Source organism: Meriones unguiculatus, chromosome 16 (genome assembly GCF_030254825.1).
Source record: "Meriones unguiculatus strain TT.TT164.6M chromosome 16, Bangor_MerUng_6.1, whole genome shotgun sequence".
In the NCBI taxonomy this organism is placed as follows: domain Eukaryota; kingdom Metazoa; phylum Chordata; class Mammalia; order Rodentia; family Muridae; genus Meriones; species Meriones unguiculatus.
In genome coordinates, this window is record NC_083363.1 from 43989609 (window position 1) to 44012331 (window position 22723).

At 39.8% G+C, this 22723-nt stretch overlaps 2 protein-coding genes across 8 annotated transcripts in view; one reads left to right on the plus strand and one right to left on the minus strand.

The window, feature by feature from the left end:
• Window positions 1-22723, minus strand: part of Pkhd1 (PKHD1 ciliary IPT domain containing fibrocystin/polyductin) — a 453258-nt gene that overhangs the window by 21162 nt on the left and 409373 nt on the right. For all 7 annotated transcript variants that reach the window (XM_060369714.1, XM_060369715.1, XM_060369713.1 and 4 more), the window contains 3 exons: window positions 20259-21276; window positions 8755-8890; window positions 8008-8095 (listed from right to left, as the gene is read on the minus strand). In XM_060369714.1, coding sequence (XP_060225697.1) covers window positions 8008-8095; window positions 8755-8890; window positions 20259-21276 — 1242 coding nt within the window. The remainder of the gene's footprint in view (window positions 1-8007; window positions 8096-8754; window positions 8891-20258; window positions 21277-22723) is intronic.
• Window positions 13073-13568, plus strand: LOC110540052 (zinc finger matrin-type protein 2-like). Its single transcript, XM_060368940.1, has one exon. It carries the CDS (start codon window positions 13107-13109, stop codon window positions 13566-13568), a length of 462 nt encoding a protein of 153 aa, XP_060224923.1. The 5' UTR covers window positions 13073-13106.

Here is a 22723-nt window from a genome sequence, read left to right on the forward strand (position 1 = left end):
AGGTCCCGCCTCTGAGAAAAAGGTATCGGACGGTCTGATGCTCTTTGGGTGGATGACACCTAAATGAACATCTGTACAAAGTCCCAATTTATTTCTAATATCAGAGATCAGACCTCTACTCTTGCCTGATGTGTCTAAAACAAAAAGGGGGAACTGTAGAGAGCTGCGGAATGCTATGCCTTAAAGATGGAGCTGGTTTCCGCCTTCCACTTTCCCGATGGTGAGTGCTCTCTGTCACGAACAACTCCACATTTGGCTAAGGCCGAGGATCTGGCTTGCTTCCATGTATGTGGACCTATCTGCATTGCCCCCGTGGCACGCCTGGGTTGGCTACCCAGAGGCTATTTAAGCTGTGGGCTGGCTTTCCCCGGGGTCCGAGGATTGTTCAATGTTCCTGAATAAACTGCATTGGAAAAAAAAAAATAAAAAATAAAAAAAAAATCATAGAATCTATCCATTTCTTTTTAGACAAACCTTGAAAGCAAATAATTCAAAACAAAATATAGTTATTGCATGTTTAGTCTATTTATTGAATATTTATTGAATGAATAACAAAACATATTTAACGAAAGATCTACCTTTTGAAATATAAAATTATCAAGTACTTTTTTTATAAGCCAGATATTCTTTTAATACCTATGAACCTGTCTGAAGATGGCACCAATTCATGGAGAAACAAGCATTTATTGAAAGCTAACAATATGCTAAACACTGTTTTGTATAGATACCTTGTGTACAAACTTTATAAACTTTATAAAATATGTTATAGCCAATATTCTAGCATTAAATTGTATAACTTATGCTCAGATAAGTTTATATTCTTAACTACAAATATACACTTGAGTTTCTCGATTCACTTTCTTAGTACATGTCTATCTATCGAGGGGTTGGATTTATAGGTCAGGAGTAGAGAGAGTGCTTATTTGGCATATGAAACATCATGGGTCCAAATAGTAACATCATCAAAAGAATATATATCAAGAAATAATGTCTTTATCAATGTAGGAGTTTGATCTCTCTATTTAGGAAACCTGTATTAATGCAAAGGTGGGTTAAGCTAATAACGTTGAGATGACAAAAGCTTATTATCAAATCTGGACCAGAAGGGTACAGTCTTTTAGTAAAATGAATTGCCTGAGCCTTGGTTTCTTTGAATTCAAAGCAAATGTTTAAAAGAAAAGACACAACACTTAACATTTTCTAATGAAGCACCTGCTCATAAATTTAAAGGGCGCAACTTAATTCAAGCTCACATACCTATATTGTAAATTGCCTTTGACTCCACTACACTTGATTTACTTTGCAAATTAATAACTGCTACACTTCACTCTGAAAATGTCACCATGGTGGACAAAGAGTTAAAGGAGTGATCTTAAAGTTTATGAACTTGTTTGTGATGTTTAAGCCTGAAAAGAATCATAAAGATTTAGTACATTTAGTGCTAACATTTTTCAATTCAATTGCTCGGCCCTCTTTTTGTGAAAACAATGCCTTTCCTCATCAATTTTGCAGAGCTAACTAAAAGTTTCTTTACACAAACCATATTTTCTTTCATCTCTACAGAGGCCCAAAATAAATAAAATGCCCAGGAAAAAAAAATGGAAATAAATAAGCCAAGACTCAAATAAATGATAGGCGCCTAAGATAAATGGAGTTTATACTCCTTAAAACCTATATGCATCAAAATTATGGTCAATAAACTCTTGCAAACAATGAACTGCAGAGTACAGATGTTCAACATGAAATCGTTTGCTGCAGTTTTTCCTTTGACAAACGTCCTTATTGTTCCCATCTTTGGAAGAATGCAAAGCAGCATTTAATCGAAATGTGTCCGTCGAGCACTATGAGTTTGCCTCATAGAACAGCCGCCAAACTGCCTAATGGAAAGTGCTTTAGCTCCAAATGGGTTTGCTTTTGCGTTAAATACCAGCTTGCCTTACAGATCTCCACAAAGATTCCCATATATATCTATGATATTTTCAGATTTCAAGCATATGTGCCCAAAAGCTGAAGCACTTGATGCCAAGCACACTACATTACTCCAGGGTCCATCATATCTTTGGAATGGCTATTATAAAATATACAAATGTGGTTGACAGGCTCCCTGATCAAGCTGGTATAAACAAGGTACTGGTTGAGAGAACTTGGGACAAAGTGGTGATGCAGGCTGAAAGCAATGCTGAAATTGGGTTATACAGCCACCAAGGAATCATATTTGGGTGTGTGTATGCAGAGTCTATGGTTTATAAAATACCTTTGTACCCCAAATGTTTTCCACAAACAACTTGGTATATATGCTGGCCAGCTGCTATATATATATATATATATATATATATATATATATATATATGTAAAATGCTTGGAATTTATTTTCAAACATACATAGAATATTTTTCTGCAGTTGTGACCTATAACTGATTTTCCAAGGTTCCAGAAACAGCCCTGAAATTAATTGCCTTTGTATATTAATCCACTTTTGTGGTGATGATATAGCTTTTGTTAAATAGGGCCTAAGAACAGAAAACAAAGACCATTAAATGCAGAATAAAAGACTTAGACTACACAAGCAGAATAATTTTGCAGTTGTTACTTTGTTTTTCTCTGGGCCTTACTTGGAACAAGTTAGTAAATCCACTCCAAGTGGTTTGGTTTCCATTCTTTATAAAGGTAAGGAGAAATATCTCAACAATATGAAATTAAGGTGTGTGTGAGAGAGAGATGTTTTATAAAAACACAAAAATATATAATTTCTATCCTGCTTCATCATATGCACGCACATGCATGAGCATACACATGTGTACTTGTGCATGCACACACACTCACACAAATATGAGTATTTCCAACTACCTTTCTATTAGATTTTCTGAAACAGGCAATAGTCGTAATGTTCATCCAAGTAGGTTAGTTGGATTGAGCACGGCTTATTGTTTAGTAATGCACCCGTGATAGTTCAGTAATCAATTGGTTTCCCATAGTAAGGGGAACAAGGACTATTTCTAACAGGAACTCAATGACTGGCTCTTTGGTCTCCCCACCCCCGAAGGGAGGAGCAGTCCTGTTAGGCCACAGAGGAGAACTTTGCAGCCAGTCCTGAAGATACCTGATAAAACAGGATCAGATGAATGGGGAGGAGGTCCCCCCCCCATCAGTGGACTTGGAAAGGGGCAGGGTAGAGATAAGGGAGGGAGGGTGGAAGTGGGAGGGAATGAGGGAGCAGGATACAGCTGGGATACAGAGTTAATAAAATGTAACTGATAAGAAAAAAATAAAATTATTAAAAAAAAAAGAAGGATGATTTGAAAGGATGTTTAGAAGTGTGTGAAATCTGAAGTCTGAAGAAATTACGGTACTGGAGAAGGTGTTCAGTATAAGCTAGGTATTGAGTATATGCAAGATACAAAGTATGAATGGGGTCTGGCTGATAAATTGTTCAGTATGAGAAAGGTATGAAGCATTAGTAAGAAAATGAAGAATCATTACAGAATGAAATGTAAAGAAAAGCTAAATATGAGTAAGTGCCGGACAAAATAGATGCAGGAAACTTCAGCTAGTCATCTCCCATGTGTGGATTTTTTTGTGGATGATACTGAACATGAAAAGAAAAAACTACATATCATTATTTCTCATTAGAAGTCTATTGAACGTGGTTTCTAGGACAAATACAAACAGTGGATATGCTAATGAGAGCATGGAGACTTTGGAAGTTTTGAGAAAACATACATTTGTTGGGGCTTGAGAATTACCCAGTAGTTAAGAGCACTGGCTGTTCTTTCATGGTATCCAGGTTTAATCCTGAGCACCTATAACATTCATCTCATAACTGTCTGTAACTCTAACTATAAGAGATCCAACACTCTCTTCCGGCCTGTAGGCAGCAGCCACACCAATGTTACAAATATATATATGTGTGAAAAACAGCCATATAAATTTTTAAAAAATTAAGTTTAAGAAAGATATTCTGGGATAGCCAGAAAAAATAAAGCTTCTGGATAAAATGATGTTTACAAGCCAAAAATCATTGGCAACTTCATTTGCAAAATCAAGGTCTACTTAAAAGGAGATACGGAGAAAATTAATAGCTCTAATAAGAAAATAAGCATTAAACACTAAGGCTTTGAAGCAATCACACAGTGTTGTTTGCTTACTTAAGAGTTTTCAGGGTGAACTTCTGCTCTGTGAAGTTGATGATATGTACCCTTGTAGAAAACAAGAGATAAAAATGAAATGAGATTGGGATGCTAGCACACCTTGAGCATTAAATCATAAAAACATTAATCATTAAAAATTATGACATCAAGTCATAAAAAGTCATGAAACCTGGGTAAATGAGAATTCATCACTGAATTCTAACAATATTATAATTTGCCTTATTTAAGGACAAATAGCAAAATTAGAAAAAGAAACAACAATAAAATATCCCCAAATCTACAGGGACAATGGGTATTTTGAATCATATTATAAGAACAGTCTTAAAGCAAAACTAGATGTACCTGAAAGAACAGACAGAATTGAGCACAGCTACAGAGACTTCATCCATACATTTAAGCATTTTACACACACTCATAAGTGGTTATTAGACATATAAGATAAGCATACTAAAATCCATACTCCTAAAGAAGCTAAATAAGGAAGATGTTCAATCCTCATTCAGAAGGGCAAATGTGATAGGAGGAGAAGACAGGGAACAGGACAGGAGCCTATCACAGACAGCCTCTGAAAGACTCTACTGATGGAGGTATGGAAACAGAGGCTGGGACTCATAGCCAAACTTTGGGCAGAGTGCATGGAATCTTATGGAAGAACGGGTTTTGACAGAAAGACCTAGAGGGACAGGAGCTCCAAGAGGAGACCAACAGAGCCTTAAAAACTGAGCCCTGGGAGCCCTGCAGAGAGTGATAACACAGCCAAGTGCCATGTCTGGAGAGGACCTAAAACCCCTGCTCAGATGTAGCCACGTGTGTTCCATAGTAAGGGGAGCAGGGGCTGTCTCTGGTATGAAATCAGTGGGTGGCAGGCTCTCTGATCACCTCCCCTGCTGGGTGCAGCCTTGCCAGGACACAGAGGAAGACAAAACAGTCCTGATGAGACCTAAGAGGCTAGTATCTGGAAGGGGAGGAGGACTTCCCCTATCAGTGGTTAGGGGAGGAGCATAGGAGGAGAAAAAGTAGAGGGTGGGATTAGGAAGATACAATGGAGGGGGCCACAGCCAGGATACAAATTCAATAAATTGTAATAAATAATTAATAAAAATTATGACACAGAGACAGATGGGATGTGCATTGAACGTATGACAGGAGTCTACTGAGCGCATCTGAAAGACTCTAACTAGCAGTGTTTTCAAAGCAAAGACTCATGACCAAACCTTTGGCAGAGTACAGGGAATCATAAGAAAGAAGGGGAGTTAGTCTGATGGGGAAAGGATAGGAGCTCCACAAGGACCAAATATATCTGGGCACAGGGTCTTTTCTGAGACTGACATTCAACCAAGGACCATGTATGGACATAACCTAGAACCTCCACTCAGATGTAGCCTGTGGTAGCTCAGTAACCAATTGGTTTCCCAAAGTGAGGGGAACAGGGACTATTTCTAACAGGAACTCGATGACTGGCTCTTTGGTCTCCCCACCCCCGAAGGGAGGAGCAGTCCTGTTAGGCCACAGAGGAGGGCTTTGCAGCCAGTCCTGAAGATACCTGATAAAACAGGATCAGATGAATGGGGAGGAGGTCCCCCCCATCAGTGGACTTGGAAAGGGGCACGGTGGAGATGAGGGAGGGAGGGAGGGAGGGACTGGGAGGGAATGAGGGATCGGGACACAGCTGGGATACAGAGTTAATAAAATGTAACTGATAAAAAAAAAATAAAATAAAAAATTAAAAAAAAATTATGACACAAAAATCTTTTTCCTTAGCTTTAAATTTTAGGCTACTTCTTCTAAAGTCTCTCTTTGCCCCTTCCTCCCCACCCCTCTCTTAATTTGGCACAGTATTCGGGTATTTACCTTTTTGTGTTTCCACTCTGACATTCCCTATCTCAATAAGTAACACCAAACTCCAATCACTATATTAAAGTCAGACCTCAAAGGCATCTTTCACTCTTTGTTTCTTTTACTTGCCATATGTCACTTGATTCTACTTCTAAAAGGCAGTCCAAGTTAACACTCTACATCTCCATTCATTGTCCAGCTGATGCAGTGTCCATTCTTGTGTCTCACCAACCAGACTCTGGGAATGTAATCTAATGTAGAAGTCAGTCCTGTAACACTACCTGCTTAAAGACCTCCCAATGGCTGTGCATTGCACAGAAGAAGCACTCCAGCCTTCCTCCCTCCCTTCCTTCCTCCCTCCTTCCCTCCCTCTGTCCCTCCCTCCCTCCAATCTTAGAATCTAGTAATGTCTGGCTCCAACCCACCACCCTGATTTCACCTTCTCTCCTCTTTTCTCTTAGTTAAAAGGTTACATTGTCTTTGTTCTGTCTGTATAACTTATTCTCCTTAAAATAATGTCTTTAGCTCATGTTTTAGATTTTAAATATAAAATCGCCACAGTGAGAATATTCTAAAGTAACAGAATGTACATTAAGCCCCCAAGCAAAGACAAGTGTTGACATCAGAGCTAATACTTATAGATTCTGAGCTCCTACTCTGTCACAGACCACTGGGACACATCCATAAGCAAATTTATATCTCATAGAGCAATTATATTTCAAGAAAGTATTTGTTTGAAAAGTCAGATGGTCAGAATTTAAAACACAGCTTACTTTTTACATAAAATTCATGTTATACATGTTTATTTCTCTTTGGTTCATGGACAAATGTAAATTTGGGGGATTTCCTGCAGCATATGTAATCCCAATTCTCTGTTTCCAGCACCACAAACTCTTCATATTAAATTACTGATATTTTCATTTTCATATATAAAAGCCCCAAGAAATTAAATGGAGCTGGCATTGCTGCCAAGATTAAACAAGACAGTAAGGGATGGCATAAAAATAATAGAGGCAAAACCTAAATGCAAGAGTTTTCTCTGGGTCACATATCTGAACAATTAATGCATTTACTTTTCTTGACACTGAGATATATATTTGTGTTCCCTTAATAGAAGACACAGATACCAGGCAAATCAACTCCTGGGCAAATCTACAACCCTCTGCCATAAAGTATGTGTTCAAGGAGTATTGAGTAGACTATAGCGAAACTAGAATTTTGAAACTTAGCCAAAAAGTTAGGCTGTAAATATGTTTTGCTAGTCAAGTCTTCCTTTTGATCCCAATGTGGATTGAAAATGCCCATGTTTGCTATGAATGCCTAATGGGGTCCCAATGGTTTGGATAGGGTTGGAGGATGCCACCTATGTATTCAAGTGTGGAAATACAATATCCCAGAAAGGTGTGGTGGTACATACCTTTAATCCCAGCACTTGGCAGGCAGAGGCAGGTGGATCTCTGTGAGTTTGAGGCTAGTCTGGTCTACAAAGTGAGTCCAGGACAGCCAAGGCTACACACAGAAACCCTGCCTCAAGAAACCAGAAAGAAAGAAATTTAACATCCCTTGAATTTGTACTTATGAAGTGAAACTTTGGGAATTCTGTCAAGTTTTCCAAAAAGTGAGAGTATTAACATAGAAAATTATATGAATCACATATTCGGTAGAAGTAGACATTACATTTAAATGTGTAAGGCCACCAAGTGAAGCCTCCATGATTGAATATTGATTTTTAAAAGGGACCCACATGCATGTGTTTGCAAATACACATACACACACATGCATTTGCACACCCAAACATGCACATTCTGGTTTTTGTTTTGTTTTGTTTTGTTTTTGCATATAACACCTTGTGATAGCTGAGGGATTCTGTCAGCAAAAAGGTTACCTGGCCCTTGAAATTCTACACCTATGAAGCAAATAAACTCCTTTTCTTCATAAAACTGAGAACTTCAGGTGTTTTGTTATAATGAAACAAGTAAGACCACATGAATCTTTGTTGTGCAAAGTAGTAACTGGCCTGTACCTTTTAGCATTGAATCAGATGCCCCTTCCAGGGACGCTGAAATAATCCAAGGCTCTGAGGGGAGACCCAACAACTCCACTCTTTGGTTCTAGAAATGAGAGGAAAGAGAAAAGACTGAATTTAAAGCATCATTATTTAAAGTTTCCCTAAAAAGAGACATGTTTACACATATATGCTATAAAGCACACATGTGCTCCATGGAAGGAAAAAATGATAAATGAGTTCCTTTTGACGTTGACATCAAATAAAGTTAATGAAAGGAGAAAATGGAAGTTATTTTAGGGAAGTTTGAGGCAGGATGGGGGAAGAGGAGAAAATAGATCTGAGTTACAAAGGGAAGGCTATCACGGGTATATGGAGGGTAGTAAAAAGTGAGAAGTGCAGAAACAAAGCAGGCCAAGGACACAGCTCTGGAGTGGAACACTTCCCTCACATAGGCACTGCCCTAGGTTCAATTTTCCATACCCCCAAAAGGAAAAATATGAAGTAGAACCAAGGCCATGGAGTTTGAAGGCAAGATTTCAGCAAAGACCTAAGTGACTTCAAGAAGCATACGAAAGAAAATCCTCAGAGGATTTGCCTTTGATAAACCTCAAACCTTCATAGGAAATGCAAGAAGACACAGTGTGGTATTCAAGAATGACCAATGTAGTAGAATTTCTGTGGTGCCAATTTTATGCGACAGTCACTCTGTAAATATAGATAGGGATGCATATTCTGTGCAGATAGTCAGAGCTGAGGAGCTACCTTCTCGTCCAGGAAGACAAGCTGCGGTTGAACTGGCAATTCTGTCCCCACTTCCCCATCTGAAGGCTGCCTCAACATGGAAAGCACGGAGGGCCGAGTATATATCAGGTTCCCAGTTCTTAAACTACTTGCATTCCTAGAAAAAAAAAAGTCAATGGGATTAATACATCCGAAGGATTACCAAGATCAATGCAATAGCTATTTCCCAAAGAACAGTTGAACTGGAGAGGGTATTTGAGTTGCCTGTATCTCTACAAACTTCATAAATATACTGTGTAGTAAATAATTCTATATTTATACACAAAGTGTGTATGAGGGATATATTATGGAATAGCCATGCTTTAAAATACAGGTAAAGCAATATGAAAGTGAAATTTATAAACTTATAATTTTTACCTGTACATATTAATTGAGGCCCAAAAACACTTCAGTAAAAAAATACGATGAAACTAACATCTTTACAAAGCAAGGGGATGCTCAGCCATAACTGTTGAACCAGCTCTCCCGGGAAATACTCTGATTTGTACTGTGATCCAGAGTCTATGGCATAAGTGCTTTCCCACCATGGCTGAGTCCAAAATATCAAGATGCCACTGAACTAACCTCGGGAGAGATGGCCCCAATGCCAGCGCACCACTATTTTGTATTCATACTTTCCAAATGTACTTGCATTAGATAGGTCCCATAACTGCACACTAATTGTAGATGTTAGAATCATGTGGTTCACATAAATGTAGTAGCATGTATTTACTGACACTCTGTACTGTTGCCTTTCCTGTATCAAATCATATCTTTAAAATGACACTCCAGGTTAGATGTTTTCACTGATGTTTGATGGCAAGTTTCAAGTAGTAAGATGCAGCAAAGGTCTTGTAAACTATAACTATTTTTGCTACTTAGCCACGGGGCTTTACTGCTTCTCGCTTTGTTCAAACATGCTAATCAATGGCACAGACCTAGCATAAAAATAACTATATAACTCCTGATACCTCAAAGCAACTTTGACTCAGTGTTTGGTATGCTCAAAGATGTAACTTAGGAGATCATTAAAAAAATGTACCATTCATTTTAAGTTATGTATTACATGCCATAGGCATGCAAATAAATGGAGTTACATAGATAACACATACTATACATTCTGCCCCAACATATAGTGTGATTTGATGAACTGCTTTCAAGATACCTAGCCTGGTCAACTAAAGTTTTCATTGTATTTTAAACATAGCCTCAATCAAATATTTGTGAGTAACATTCTATTTTCTGTATTCTACTCTTGTGGGGGTAAGAAAGGATAAGGTATTGCTTATTTATTAGAGGTAGCTTAAGACAGCTACAGGTAGACATTAGTCCTGAAAGAGGAAATGATGTAAGAATGATTACAATGTGTCAAACAATGTGAAGTTTATATAGAGAAAGCAATTTTCTCCTATCCAGTGAGCCACAGAAAAATAAAGACAGAGTGGGAGCTTTTGGTCCTAGGAACTTGGTTTATCCACCAAGCAAAGGCCCTGAAACCTGGCTGCTGGAACCTCTCTCTGAAAGTTCTGTGTCTAATCATCATTTATTAGTTTGCTTAGCCTGAGTAGCTAAGCTTCCTTTCTTTGTTAAAAGAAAAGAAAAAGAACATTGTACACTAGTGTTGTCTTTAAAATCTATGACATTCTATTTATTTTTATTGGGTTGTACATTACTAGAAAAATTTAACACAGTTACTAGGTTATAGTCTTCTCCGAACCTCATCCTCAAACATTTTCTGATGAGAGAGGGGTGCAGGCCAGCAGCCTGGGCTAAGGAAACTGAAAAGTCCATTAAAGATTCTTACATGAGTACATTGGTATCTGGAGACACTAGGTTGGGAAGCAATGGCCTGAACACTTACAGAAAGGCCTGTCCCTGACACACTTTAAAGTTTATTGTGAGCAAACATCTCTTATTAAGTGTAAACAGCATCTCACTGGAGGTCAGGGACTTGCGGCTGCAGCATATCCCAAGGTAATACCACTTTAAGCTCCACATAAACTCCTAAGCAGTTTCTATCCTAAAACCTGACCGTAGGTGGTACAGTTTTTTACGATATGTTATAATAGTGCAATAAATCTGTTAGCTTAAAATCGAATCTCCGTGGCCTTTTAGAGAAATCATCATTAAATGCAGGGTCCTGTTAATGATGCCATTGAAGTGGAATTGTTTAATCTGCTAAGGGGGTGAAAGGTCACCAAATGAATTTTTTATAATACATCAACTTGACACGCAATAGGGAAAACTGTAATAGATAAAAGCAAAGGAAAAGGGCACTGTCTTCTGCTGATAGGTCAATAGCAGCCAAGAGAGTCACTCATCCACTTTCCTTTCACGATGGGGCTCCTTTTGCATTTAATATGGACACCCAATTAATACCTCAGTACCGCAGACAACCTCATTTTAGGTGACATATAGCAATTTCTCCCCCTTCCCTGAAATGAGAGTGATCACAATACATCATAGCATTGTGCGAATTAACGTTAATTGATTCAAGTTACCAAGCAATGATGAGCCACTTATATAATCTAGGCGTTATTGGGTGCTAGAAGGGATGGAGGGAAGATTAGATTCCAGTGTCCGTTGCTGTGACGACGGGAGTCACCTGATGCCTTGTTAGACAGTTGTAAGGTTCTATTGCTGGCCCCAGTGGGGTCGTCAGTAAACTGGAGTGATGTCCAAACATCATTACACGCTGCTCCAATATTAAAGCAAAGGGATTAGCAACTTATTGCAAGCAACCTGGATTTGTCATTGTGCTGTCGTTATCCAATTTCCAACTGCTAATGTGACTGTAGCCTGCAGGCAGAAGGACCTACAGCCAAACTTTAAAAAATGGGGGAGGAAAGTTCCCTCCATCTCCTCCAGTTTGAACCACTATTTAACAGTTTGCAGTACCCAGTCAAGTATATGAAACATATTTCTTCATGCAATGCTTAAGTACAAGCTGAAGGAAGAAGATCATGACGACAGAGAAACTTTCCAGCTCAGCAACTACCACTATTCTTTCCAATGTGTGCTTCTAAATCTAGCAGATGTAACATTCGCCTCCTAGAAGATGAGCCTATGGCAAACATAGCAAATGGAAATGAATAAATTTGTAGTGGTGAATACCGTTTTTCAACAAAACCTACTGTGATGAGTGAAGGTGGTGTGGGGAATTTCTGGTACTTCTTCATCATTGCCCACCCCCACATTGTTAACTAGGTTTCCACAAAACAAAACAAACAAACAGCAAAAAGAAATCCCATGTTCTGATTAAATTTCCAAGGGATCCTGAGCACCTCTTGTTTTCACTAGACCAGGCAAATGATGCAGACTATGTGTACCATTGAGTTGACTTGGAAAATGGAGTAGTAACTTCTGTACCCTGAAAGAAAAAAAAAACCCTAAATTTTATACTCAATTCCATTTGACAATCAATGTTAGACCTCCTATTATGTACAAAAATTCCTTGAGGCAATGTTAGATATGCAAAGATAAATAAAACACCATGACTGCCCCTGGGGAAGACTCGTCTATACTTCTGGAAGACAAGAATGACTTTTCTAGCTATCTTTCTGAAATGATACAAACCACTTTATTCACATTTAATGATCTTCATGATCCCTATTAAACCCAGGCAGGGCTCCCTTAGCAGCTGCCCTCCCTAGGTGGGAAGAAATGTCTTACGGTCTGACAGTTTCCTGCTGTTGCTATGGTCCAGTCATATCAAGCCAGACACACTAGAAGCTCCTACTGCTTCTTACCACAATACTTTGCCATCTCAGTGCCCATTATGTACTTTCTGAGCACTTAGACCATAAATCACCTCAGGAAGGTTACTACCCATCTCGACATGGCCAATTTCAACTTTGTATCTACTGTCCACACAGCACACTTACTTCTGGGTTAATCCATTTATGGTTTGTTGGGCCTGATGAGGCCTGCTGCATCTACCCGAGCCTGGCTGGAGTTTGAAAACCTGTCTTTGGCTTCCGATTTGGGAGGTGCCGCTTCTGGGCAAAAGTGACTCAGCATATCTGCCTTAGACTTAACCCTGCCTGTTAACTGTTCGCTGGCCCACCTTTCCTTGTACCTCATCCTGCCTCACCTCCTTAACCCTGCCCCTTGACCCAAACCTATAAAAAGGACCACTTAATTCAATCAACAAAGTTTCTGCTTTGACAGATCTCCCTGCTCATTGGTCAGCCATGGAGGGTGTCCAGCTGGACTGGCCACCCTCCTCTCAGCACTACCTGCCGGGTAGTGACTCTGCAGACTGGTGCCCCGTGTGAGGATAGTGTCGGGCAGTGGGACAAAAAACTTGGACTTTCGCTGAAAGTGGGGCAAAGATGAATATGAGAAGCTCGCAGAGAAGAGACTCAGAAGAAAGAGAAAAGAAGGATGGAAAACCAGTGCAGCCAGTCAAGTGGGAGATTCTACAGCACAGGGATTACAAGGGGGACTTGGAGTCCAAACTTAGGAAGACAGTTGTCATTACCAAGATGATCCCCCAGTCTGAGATGGGAGGCTACTACTGCAAAGTCTGTGACTGTGTGGTGAAGGACTCCATCAACGTCCTGAATTACATTAATGGAAAGAAACATCAGCGAAACCTGGGTAAGTCTATGTGTGTGGAACGGTCCACTCTGGATCAGGTAAAGAAACATTTTGAGGTCAACAAGAAGATGGAAGAGAAGCAGAAAAATTATGATTTTGAGGAAAGGATGAAGGAGCTCAGAGAAGAAGAGGAAAAGGCTAAAGCATACAAGAAAGAGAAACAGAAGGAAAGAAAAGGACAGAGGAGGACTTGATATTTAAGGAGGATGATGAGATGGCAGCTGCAATGGGTTTCTCTGGCTTTGGTTCCACCAAGAAGAGCTACTGAAGTGGTCTCTTTGGCCTGTCTTTGGCCCATACTGGACCTAACTTTGAGTGCATGTTGGGGTAGGGTGGGGGTGTCACTTCTTTTTTAGGTACTGGAGAAAGTCCTCTAGAGTGTTAATGGGCAGGGCTAGAGGGTGGGTGTTTGTGGTTCTCTCTATGTTGGGAGAGGGCACAGGACGTAGAGGTGATGCTGTGGCATATTCCATCAGCCTCAGTATTTCTGGAGTCACAGAACCTCTGCCCATCTGTGTTCCCAATAAAGAAATACCTCCCTCTTTGAGGCTGCTTTCCCCAAATTCTCCTGCATCTTTCCCTCTTCATCTACCCACCCTCGTGTCCGAACATCCTCCTCCCCTGTGTTCTGCTAATGTTTTAATCTTTACTCTTGTTCAGCTTGCAGCAGAAGGGTTATCTGGGGCTCCAGTATTCAGGAGCTGGCATATTCTTAGCCAGCTGTTCCTCCCATCCCACCTAGCGGTTCTCTACCCCCTTGGGCCATGCACTCTTAACAAGTTCGTACAGTTTATCCAGTAGAGGTTAGAGGCAATTAAGCTGCATCGAGTAGCAGTACATTATCATCGGTTAGCTACTCAGGAATCTAACTACTCCTAGGGCCAGGCATCTTCCTAGAAAAGACCCGCCTCTGCCCTCCATTTGACCAATGACGGGTAAAACCCATATGTGCTGGGGTGACCTAAGGCAGGTCCTGGAGGAGCTCCTGACAAGCTGGCTACACAGTACTCAATGATGGGTAAGAGCTCTATGTAGGGAACAACCTAAGACAGGGGCCATGTCCACTGTCAAATAAAAGAAAAAAGGGGGAAATGTTGGGCCTGATAAAGCCTGCAGCATCTACCTGAGCCTGGCTGGAGTTTGGAGACTTGTCTTAGGCTTCCGATTTGGGAGGTGCCACTTCCAGGCAAAAGTGACTCAGCATATACGCCTTAAAATTAACCCTGCCTGGTAACTTATGTGGAGTTTTGTCACTGGCCCACCTCTCCTTGCACCACTTAACCTCACCCTACCTCACTTCCTTAACCCTGCCCCTTGACCCAAACCTATAAAAAGGACCGCTTAATTGAATAAACCAAATTTCTGCTTCAACAGATCTCCCTGCTAGGCAGTGTTTTATTCCCTGGGGCATCCTGGTAGGTTTGGGCCATTGACACTCACCATCTCGCTCAGCCACAGAGGGCGTCCAGATGGACTGGCCACCCTCCTCTCAGCACTACCTGCTGGATATCTACCCAGCAATGGTTAAACTCTTGGAATGGCCTGAAATTATCCATTTCAAGTAGCAGTTCGCCACAAGAAAATATGACACATCTTTCAGCAATTTCAATGAAATGCAAACATTCAGGAAACAAACCTAAAATATGATAATTAGTAAGTTTACTTAAGATTCCATCTTATGATAAATCTAGCATGTATGAAAGTTACACAGAAGCATGGAAAACAGCTCTTAAGATTCTATACAAATATTCAAAGTTTTGTATTTATGTGGAGCTACTATAGAAGGAAAAGCCTGGCTAGAAGGAAACAGAAACTACTAAGGCTTTTCTAATAGAAGAGATGAATACAAAGTAATGAAGCTTGTGGACATGGAGATCTTTCTGCTCAAAGATAATCACAAAGGGGGCCTGGTGTATTAAACACACAAGGTGTTCCATCATGGGAAGGAAGGAAGGCTGGGAGCAGGAGTTTTTACTAGCCTGGTGACCTATGCTTTATCTGTATGGCTTCAGCAGCTCATCTCTCTACAGGCCTTCTGCAGAAGGCCACTTAGGACTATCAGACTCAAGAAGCTAAGTAGCTATTGTAGTGGTTCACTTAAATTTGACTGGACTTAGAATCACACAGGTGGTGGTGGAACAAACTTCTTAGCTTGGCTATGAGGATTTTTCCAGGGAGGGTTAATTCAGGAGGAAACGGCCAACCTGAGCATGGGTGTTAACTGACTGTGGGATGGGGACCTGGACAGAATAAAATGGGGACAGAAGACATCATTCAGTGCACTAGCACTTGTTTCTGCTTCTCCGTTTCCCTATCTCTTCCCTTCCCAACTCCACCCTCCCTCCCTCTCCTCTACCCATGCCCCTCCCCCAGTCCACTGATAGGGAAGGATATCCTCCCCTTCGTTTTGATCCCAGTCTATCAGATCTCATCAGGAGTGGCTGCATTGTCTTTCTCTGTGGCCTGGTAAGGCTGCTCCCCACTGAGGGAGAGGTGATCAAAGAGCAGGCCAATCAGTTCATGTCAGAGACAGTCCCTGTTCCCATTACTAGGGTACCCACATGGATACTGAACTGCCATGAGCTACATCTGTGCAGGGCTTCTAGGTTATCTCCATGCATGGTCCTTGGTTGGAGTATCAGTCTCAGAAAAGACCCCAGTGCCCATACTTTTTGGTTCTGTTGCTCTCCTTGTGAAGCTCCTGTCCTCTCCAGGTCTTACTATCTCCCATTTCTTTCATTAGATTCCCTGCACTCTGCCTGAAGTTTGGCTATCAGCATCTGCTTTGATACCCTGCAGGGTAGAGTCTTTCAGAGGCCCTCTGTGGTAGGCTCTGTCCTGTTCCCTGTTTTCTCCCTCTTCTTATGTCCATCCTCTTTGCCTTTCTGAATTAGGATTAAGCATCTTACCCAGAGTCCTCCTTTATGAAGATTTTTTAATGTGCTAGTAACTAAACAATAACAACAACAAAAATTAGTTGTAAAGAAAGCTTGCAAAGGTGGAAAATATCCCATATTCCTAAAAAGTAATACATAGGATATATTATTAAAATTAGAACAGTTTGCTCTTCACACAACTCAACAAATTAATGCAGTTGTATTATACTTAAAAGACGACAATACAGCCACTTTTGATGTGAACTGACAGACTAAGATCAGAAAGGAGAAGAGAACCTCCCCTATTAGTGGACTTGGGGAGTGGCATGCAAGCAGAGGGAGGAGGGAGGGTGGGATTGGGAGGGGAGGAGGGAGGGGCTTATGGGGGGATGCAGAATGAATAAAGTGTAATTGATAAAAAAAAATATTCTTTAGTGACCCTAACTTGTGTCAACTTGACATACATACATGAACTTACTAAGCTCCTGATGTAGGAGCCAGAGATATGGCTCAGCATTTAAGAGTGTGTACCACTCTTACTGAGGCAAATTTAGTTCCCACACTCTTGTAGAGCCATTCACAACTTCCTATACCTCCAGCTGTAGGGGATCTGATGCCCTTTTATGGACTCTGCAAGAATCTTCACTCACATGTACATACATACATACATACATACAAAAAACCCCACAGACACACATTTAAACATAAAATAAAATATTTTCAAAAGCTACTAATATGTCAGGTATACACACGTGCACACATGCACACAGGTAAACACATGCACACACTCCTACCCTTGCCATGCTTCTTTTCACCAAAATAATTTGCAGAGGTCAAGGCTCATAGCTTCATAAGTTAAGACCTTTATGTGACACAGCTATGTGACATGTTTATTTCTGTAGCTATGTAACCCTATCACACAGTTGCTAAGTTAGGTTTATATGAATGTATTTTCTTCAGGGAGGTCAGGAGTCTAGGTAGATTTTGCTGGGTTGTTTCAGTGTTCATGGAGGTGCATTATGAATGATTTTAGTTCTAAACCCACTTATGTTGAGGGGCTTTTTCTGCAAAGGATGTCATGCAATGTCCAATCAAATTATCTATCTACAATTCCTTGCTTTCTTTCTGTATTTTTTCCTGTGTGTATGTGTTCATGTGTCTTTCTACTTGTATGAATATTGACAAAGTTACAGATTCATATGTACCTTTGCAAATGGAGGGCAGAGATTGAATTTGATGTCTTCCTTGATGGTTCATTATTTCATATATTGAGACAATTGAACTCATTTGGCTGTTAGCTAGTCTAGCTAGCCAGCCTTTTCTGAGAATCCCATGTTTCTGTCTTTTGAGCACTAAGATTATAGGCAGGCACAATGCGCAGCCTAGCATTTCCATGAGTTTTGAACTTGCGATTTCATGCTTACAGGACAAGGACTTTATTCACTGAGCCATCTCCATACTTCCCTTAAACTTATTTTGCTTTAACCAGGACATACTGAGTCCTTCTCACATCTTGCATTGTTCTTACTTCCTCTTCTGGTTTCCTTATCCTGGAAAGAAAGAGTCTGTTCTAAGACTCAAGCGTTTGACTAAGCCAACTATGATAACTCAGGATATCCTCCCATCTCAATGTCAAATGTGCCACAGAACTTAGCAAAACCATAAAACTATTTATTCATCACTCATAGGGTCAGGAGCTTATAGGTATGCCTCTCGGGAAGACATCATAGAAATTCTGTCAACTACCAACTACAGACAGCTTTGATTTTAACAGCTAAGCTTCTGTAAAGAGATAACGAAGAATATTAGTGTGTGTGTATATGCGTGCATACCAGAATATATACCAATATATAAAAGGGTGCAATATTCTAGTATGAAAATGAGCGAGGCAAGAGACAGGAAAGAAACGAGAGAGAGATAAGAGACATTCAAGGGTGAAGGTCAAGCTTCTGGTGAAAGGATTTCTCACTGGTCTCTCGAGGTTTCTGAATACAGTATATGAATATGCAATACTTGTGGGGAATGTGTAGCTTAAAGAGGGAATGTAGAATTTGTGCTTATCTCTTCCCACTAAAAACTCTACTGAAAACGGGGTAAAATGGCAAATTAAAAAATAAAATGATAGACATATAGAAAAATGACTACATGTGCCAATGAAAGTTTGAAAAGCTGAAAAAACAGGTTTGTGCAACTGACCTAAGTGACCAGAGAAAGCTTAAATCCAGATTTCCTGGTGGGAAGATAAAGAATAAAAGGGCAAAAAATGGGTAGCAACTTTTTTTTCTCCCCACATTTCAAATTGTCAGCTACTTAAAAATAAATGATGATTTTTCTGGAAATACAAGTTTGTAAGATGGCTTCATTCTGCAATTCCTATATAACAGAACCCACTTTGTGGAGGACTTCATTGGCACCCCCACCAATAAACGACCTCATCCTTAGACTCATCTCTGTTGTCTCATGTCAATTCTTTACTGTGGGAAGGAGAGCATGCTGTTTTTTACTCTGCAGAATTTTTTTGTCAGGTATGTTTTACAGGCAGTTTTTTTTTTTTTTTTTAATCTTCAGATGATTTGGTTTTGTTTTGCTTTGCTTTGTTTATTTTTGTTCTGTTTTGCTTTACATCTGGAAAATCTCCCTACAGATACCAGTGAAATAGGGTGATGGAGGATATAGCAACTTCCAACAGAAAAATCAATGCCATCTATTCATGTGTCATGGGTTTTTATTATTATTATTATTATTAGATGAGGTATTTCTGAGTCAGAAGTGAAGAGGTCATGTAATGGTTGTAGGAGATGGAGGTGATCTCTTGTCCTCATGATTGTATGACTTGCCCCACAAATATGTTGCATTCCCCACTTGTTCCCAATGCACACTGCAGGATTTCCCAAATGGACCTTGAATGCCTCCACACATTGTCTTCTCTAACTTCCTGAATGCTGAACAAATAAAGCAACAGCCTAAAGCTTTGCTCTCTCGTTGTACTTATAAATTTGTAAAAACTCAGTGAAGCCTAAGTGAAATTACACTAAGGAAAATAATGAAGCAAGACCAAAATGCATCAGCACCATTGACACCCATATTACCACACAAAGTATTATAGTAACACCAAGGAGCATGAAAGCCCACTCAGCAGTTAAGAGCTTGTTTTTCTTGCAGAGGGCCAGCTTTGGTTTCCAGTACCTACCTGGTGACAACCAACCCTATGAAACTCTAGTTCCAGAGGATCTGATCCACTCCATTCTTCTGACTTTACACAAACACCAGATATGCTCTGATGCACATACATACATTCAGGAAAACACTCATATATATAAAATAAATTAATCTACAAGTATCACTAAATGATAAAAAATTTTTGCTTAGCAAAAGTACTCAGTTCTGTATTAGAAGCAACCAAGGATAATTATGTTGTTGTTTTTTAGTGTATCAACAAAAGAAATACATGTGTTCTCATGGTTAAAATGGAAAATGTAATACAGAAATATTAACTTAGCTTCCTTATAGATAGTTACTCTATATAAAAAGTTAATTATTCTCTACCAGAGATGAGACTTCTTATTGTTTATCCAATATATGTGGTCAGCCCATGAAACCATACACATACCAACAACAAAAATAGATTCAGCCTGTTGTATTTATATATTTATGCACACACAAATATTTGTGTGTGTGTGTGTGTAAAACAATAAAAAATCAAAGAAAAAGAAACTATTAATTTGAGAAGGCAGAATAGGAGGGGTTGGAGGAAAATACCTGGAAGGAACTGCAAGAACAGAGGAAAGTGATATAATTTTAATTAACTTAAAATGTGTTTTATCTGAAGTGTTCATAAATGAATTCTGTGAATTTGCCTCCAGTTAGGTATGTGATTTTGGCTTTCTAAAACTTTCAAATCTAGTGACTCCTTGTAGTTGATTGAAAAGAATAAGCATATTTGAATAGATGTCAATGTGGACTTAACACCGCCCCCTTCATCCAGATGTTCTGATAATCAGTGCTTACCCATATCCTGTGACTCCCTCTGACTGAGTCACCAGTAGGGCCCCAACAGTCATACTGAGAATATTTTCCAGGACTCCAGTCTGTTGAGCAGTGATAACTTGGCAAGCCAAATTCTGTAATCTGTTACTTGGTAAGGACTGAATGAGTTCAGTGCTCCTTACATTTGGCAGATCACCGATTTCAATGACAATCACTTTTGAGAAAGTTTCTTCAGTGGTTGGTGGTGTGATTCTATATGGTGTCATTTCTGCCGTGAGAAGTCTGCGTTGACCATATTTGCTAGAAGGGTCACCACAAGTTACAGTTGGGCAGTGGCGCTTTCGTTTTCCTTCATTGTTTGCAATAACCTCTAAGGTATCCTTGTTACCAGGCATCTCAAGAGTGAATCTGATTTGGTTGGGGTCAATCTGTAAGAAGTGTGTTAGGCGTTCAAGCATAACTCTTTTCCAACTTTTTTCCAGGACTGAAAATGTCACAGTGAAAGCCAAATGAACAGAAACACTTGAGTGTATTTCAACAGGCTCCTCTGCTTGCAGGACCACATATAAGAGGTTATTCATGATGTCGAAGTAGTTGGCACCAGCAGACACATCCAACAAAGAAGAGGGTGAGTCTACTGGAGTAGGTGGGATGAAGCTTTTCTCTAAGAAAACGCGAGGGTTCTGAATCTCATTGTAGAACACAGCCAAGATGAGCTTGGAGCCTCTTCTGTCCCCCAGTAGAAAAAAGTGCAGTGATGGAGGAGTTTGCTCTGGAAAGCACACTTTGGTTATTTGCCTAGCAGGCAAGATGGAATAAAAAGTAGACACAGAGGTAGTGGGAGAGCATAGACTACTGTCCTTCACTATGTTAAATGTGTTGACAAAGCCATTAGTAATAGATACGAGTGGGTATGTCTTTGGTTTTGTCCAAGGTATATCAATATTATCGAGAATTAGAACCATGTGTTCGGTCTGCTTACAGAAGAAACCCTGGATCATTGCGCGGAATGTGCATTTCTGTTCTTCTCTGAATATACCTGTGAAACAAATGGAAACAAATGAGTAACACGTGAGCTACAACTAATGAGGACTTTTAACCCACACTTATGCTGTGAAATATTTATTGACCATTTGAGTTTATTAGGTAAGGGGAAACACAAATTTTGAGCAAAATATGAAATGATATATACATTAAATAATGCCCATTTGACATGTACTGATGATATGTGCACATGATATATGCTTTTTAAAATTAACAACAAAAATAATAGTCTAATAAGAGTTTTAACTGGAGTAGTTTTATTTTTTTTTTGAGACAGGGTTTCTCTGCAGAACACCTCTAGCTGTCCTGGAACTCCTTTTGTAGAGCAGATTGGCCTTGAACTTACAGAAATCTGCTTGCCTCTGCTGGGATCAAAGGCATGTGTCACCATGCTACAAAGATGTGGCAGATAAGAAGCTTCGGCTTAATATGGGTTCCCTAGTAAGGGAAGAGGGGACTGCATTGAACATGGGCTCACTTGCCAGCTTTTCGATCACTTCCCCCTGGGGGACTGACTTGACAGGCCACCGAAAAAGAGGACATGCTCAGTCCTGATACAACTTGATGAGCTGGGGTGGATGAGAAAGAAAGGTCTCTTTTTCTGAGGAAAAAGGAAGGTGGGAGGAGCAAGGACTAAGGATAGGACTGAAAGGGGAGGAGGGATGGGGCTACAACAGAGATGTAAAGTGAGTAAAACAATACATAAAAATAAAGTCCAATAAAAAGTATAATAAGAGTTGAATATATAAAATAATTGAGACAAGAACAATCATGAAAGGCCCTTAAGGAAAAAGTAAACTACATTATTCTCATTGTTCTACTCTCACACACTTATATGATACAGAATAACCAAAATGGCTTGGTGTTTCACCCTATTAACAACCAGTTCTCTATCAAATATATTTGAGTCCTTGACACTACCTGGTGGTAACATCAGAACCCACATTAAGGGATTGACATCACATGACTCCCTCAATTCATATGTCAAGCATAAGCACCCTAGTTGTGAGCCAACCATGAGTCCCTGCAACCCTTTTCTTTGGTTAAATTTGCTAAAGATGCTCACAGAACTCAGAGTGAGTATTTATCTACTTACTTATTATAGAGGCCATTGTAAAAGATAAACATGAATAACCAGATGCAGAAAAGGTATAGCACAATGTAGGAAAGGCACAAAAATTCTACCCCCACTCCAGGTGGGACTCCTACCATATCACTCTAGTTATCCATTCGCTAAAAGGTTCTCCATGTTGTGCTTCTTCAGAATGACAGCAAGTTTTAGGAAATCATCGGTCATTGTTGGTTAACTGAACCATCCAATCCTCCCCTCTCCCTGGCTCTAACAGAAAACAAATGGTCAATAGAAATATGAGTAGATAGACCACTTATTCACTGCTAATGGGGTTGCAAAATTGTGAAGCCACTATGGAAAGCATTATGAC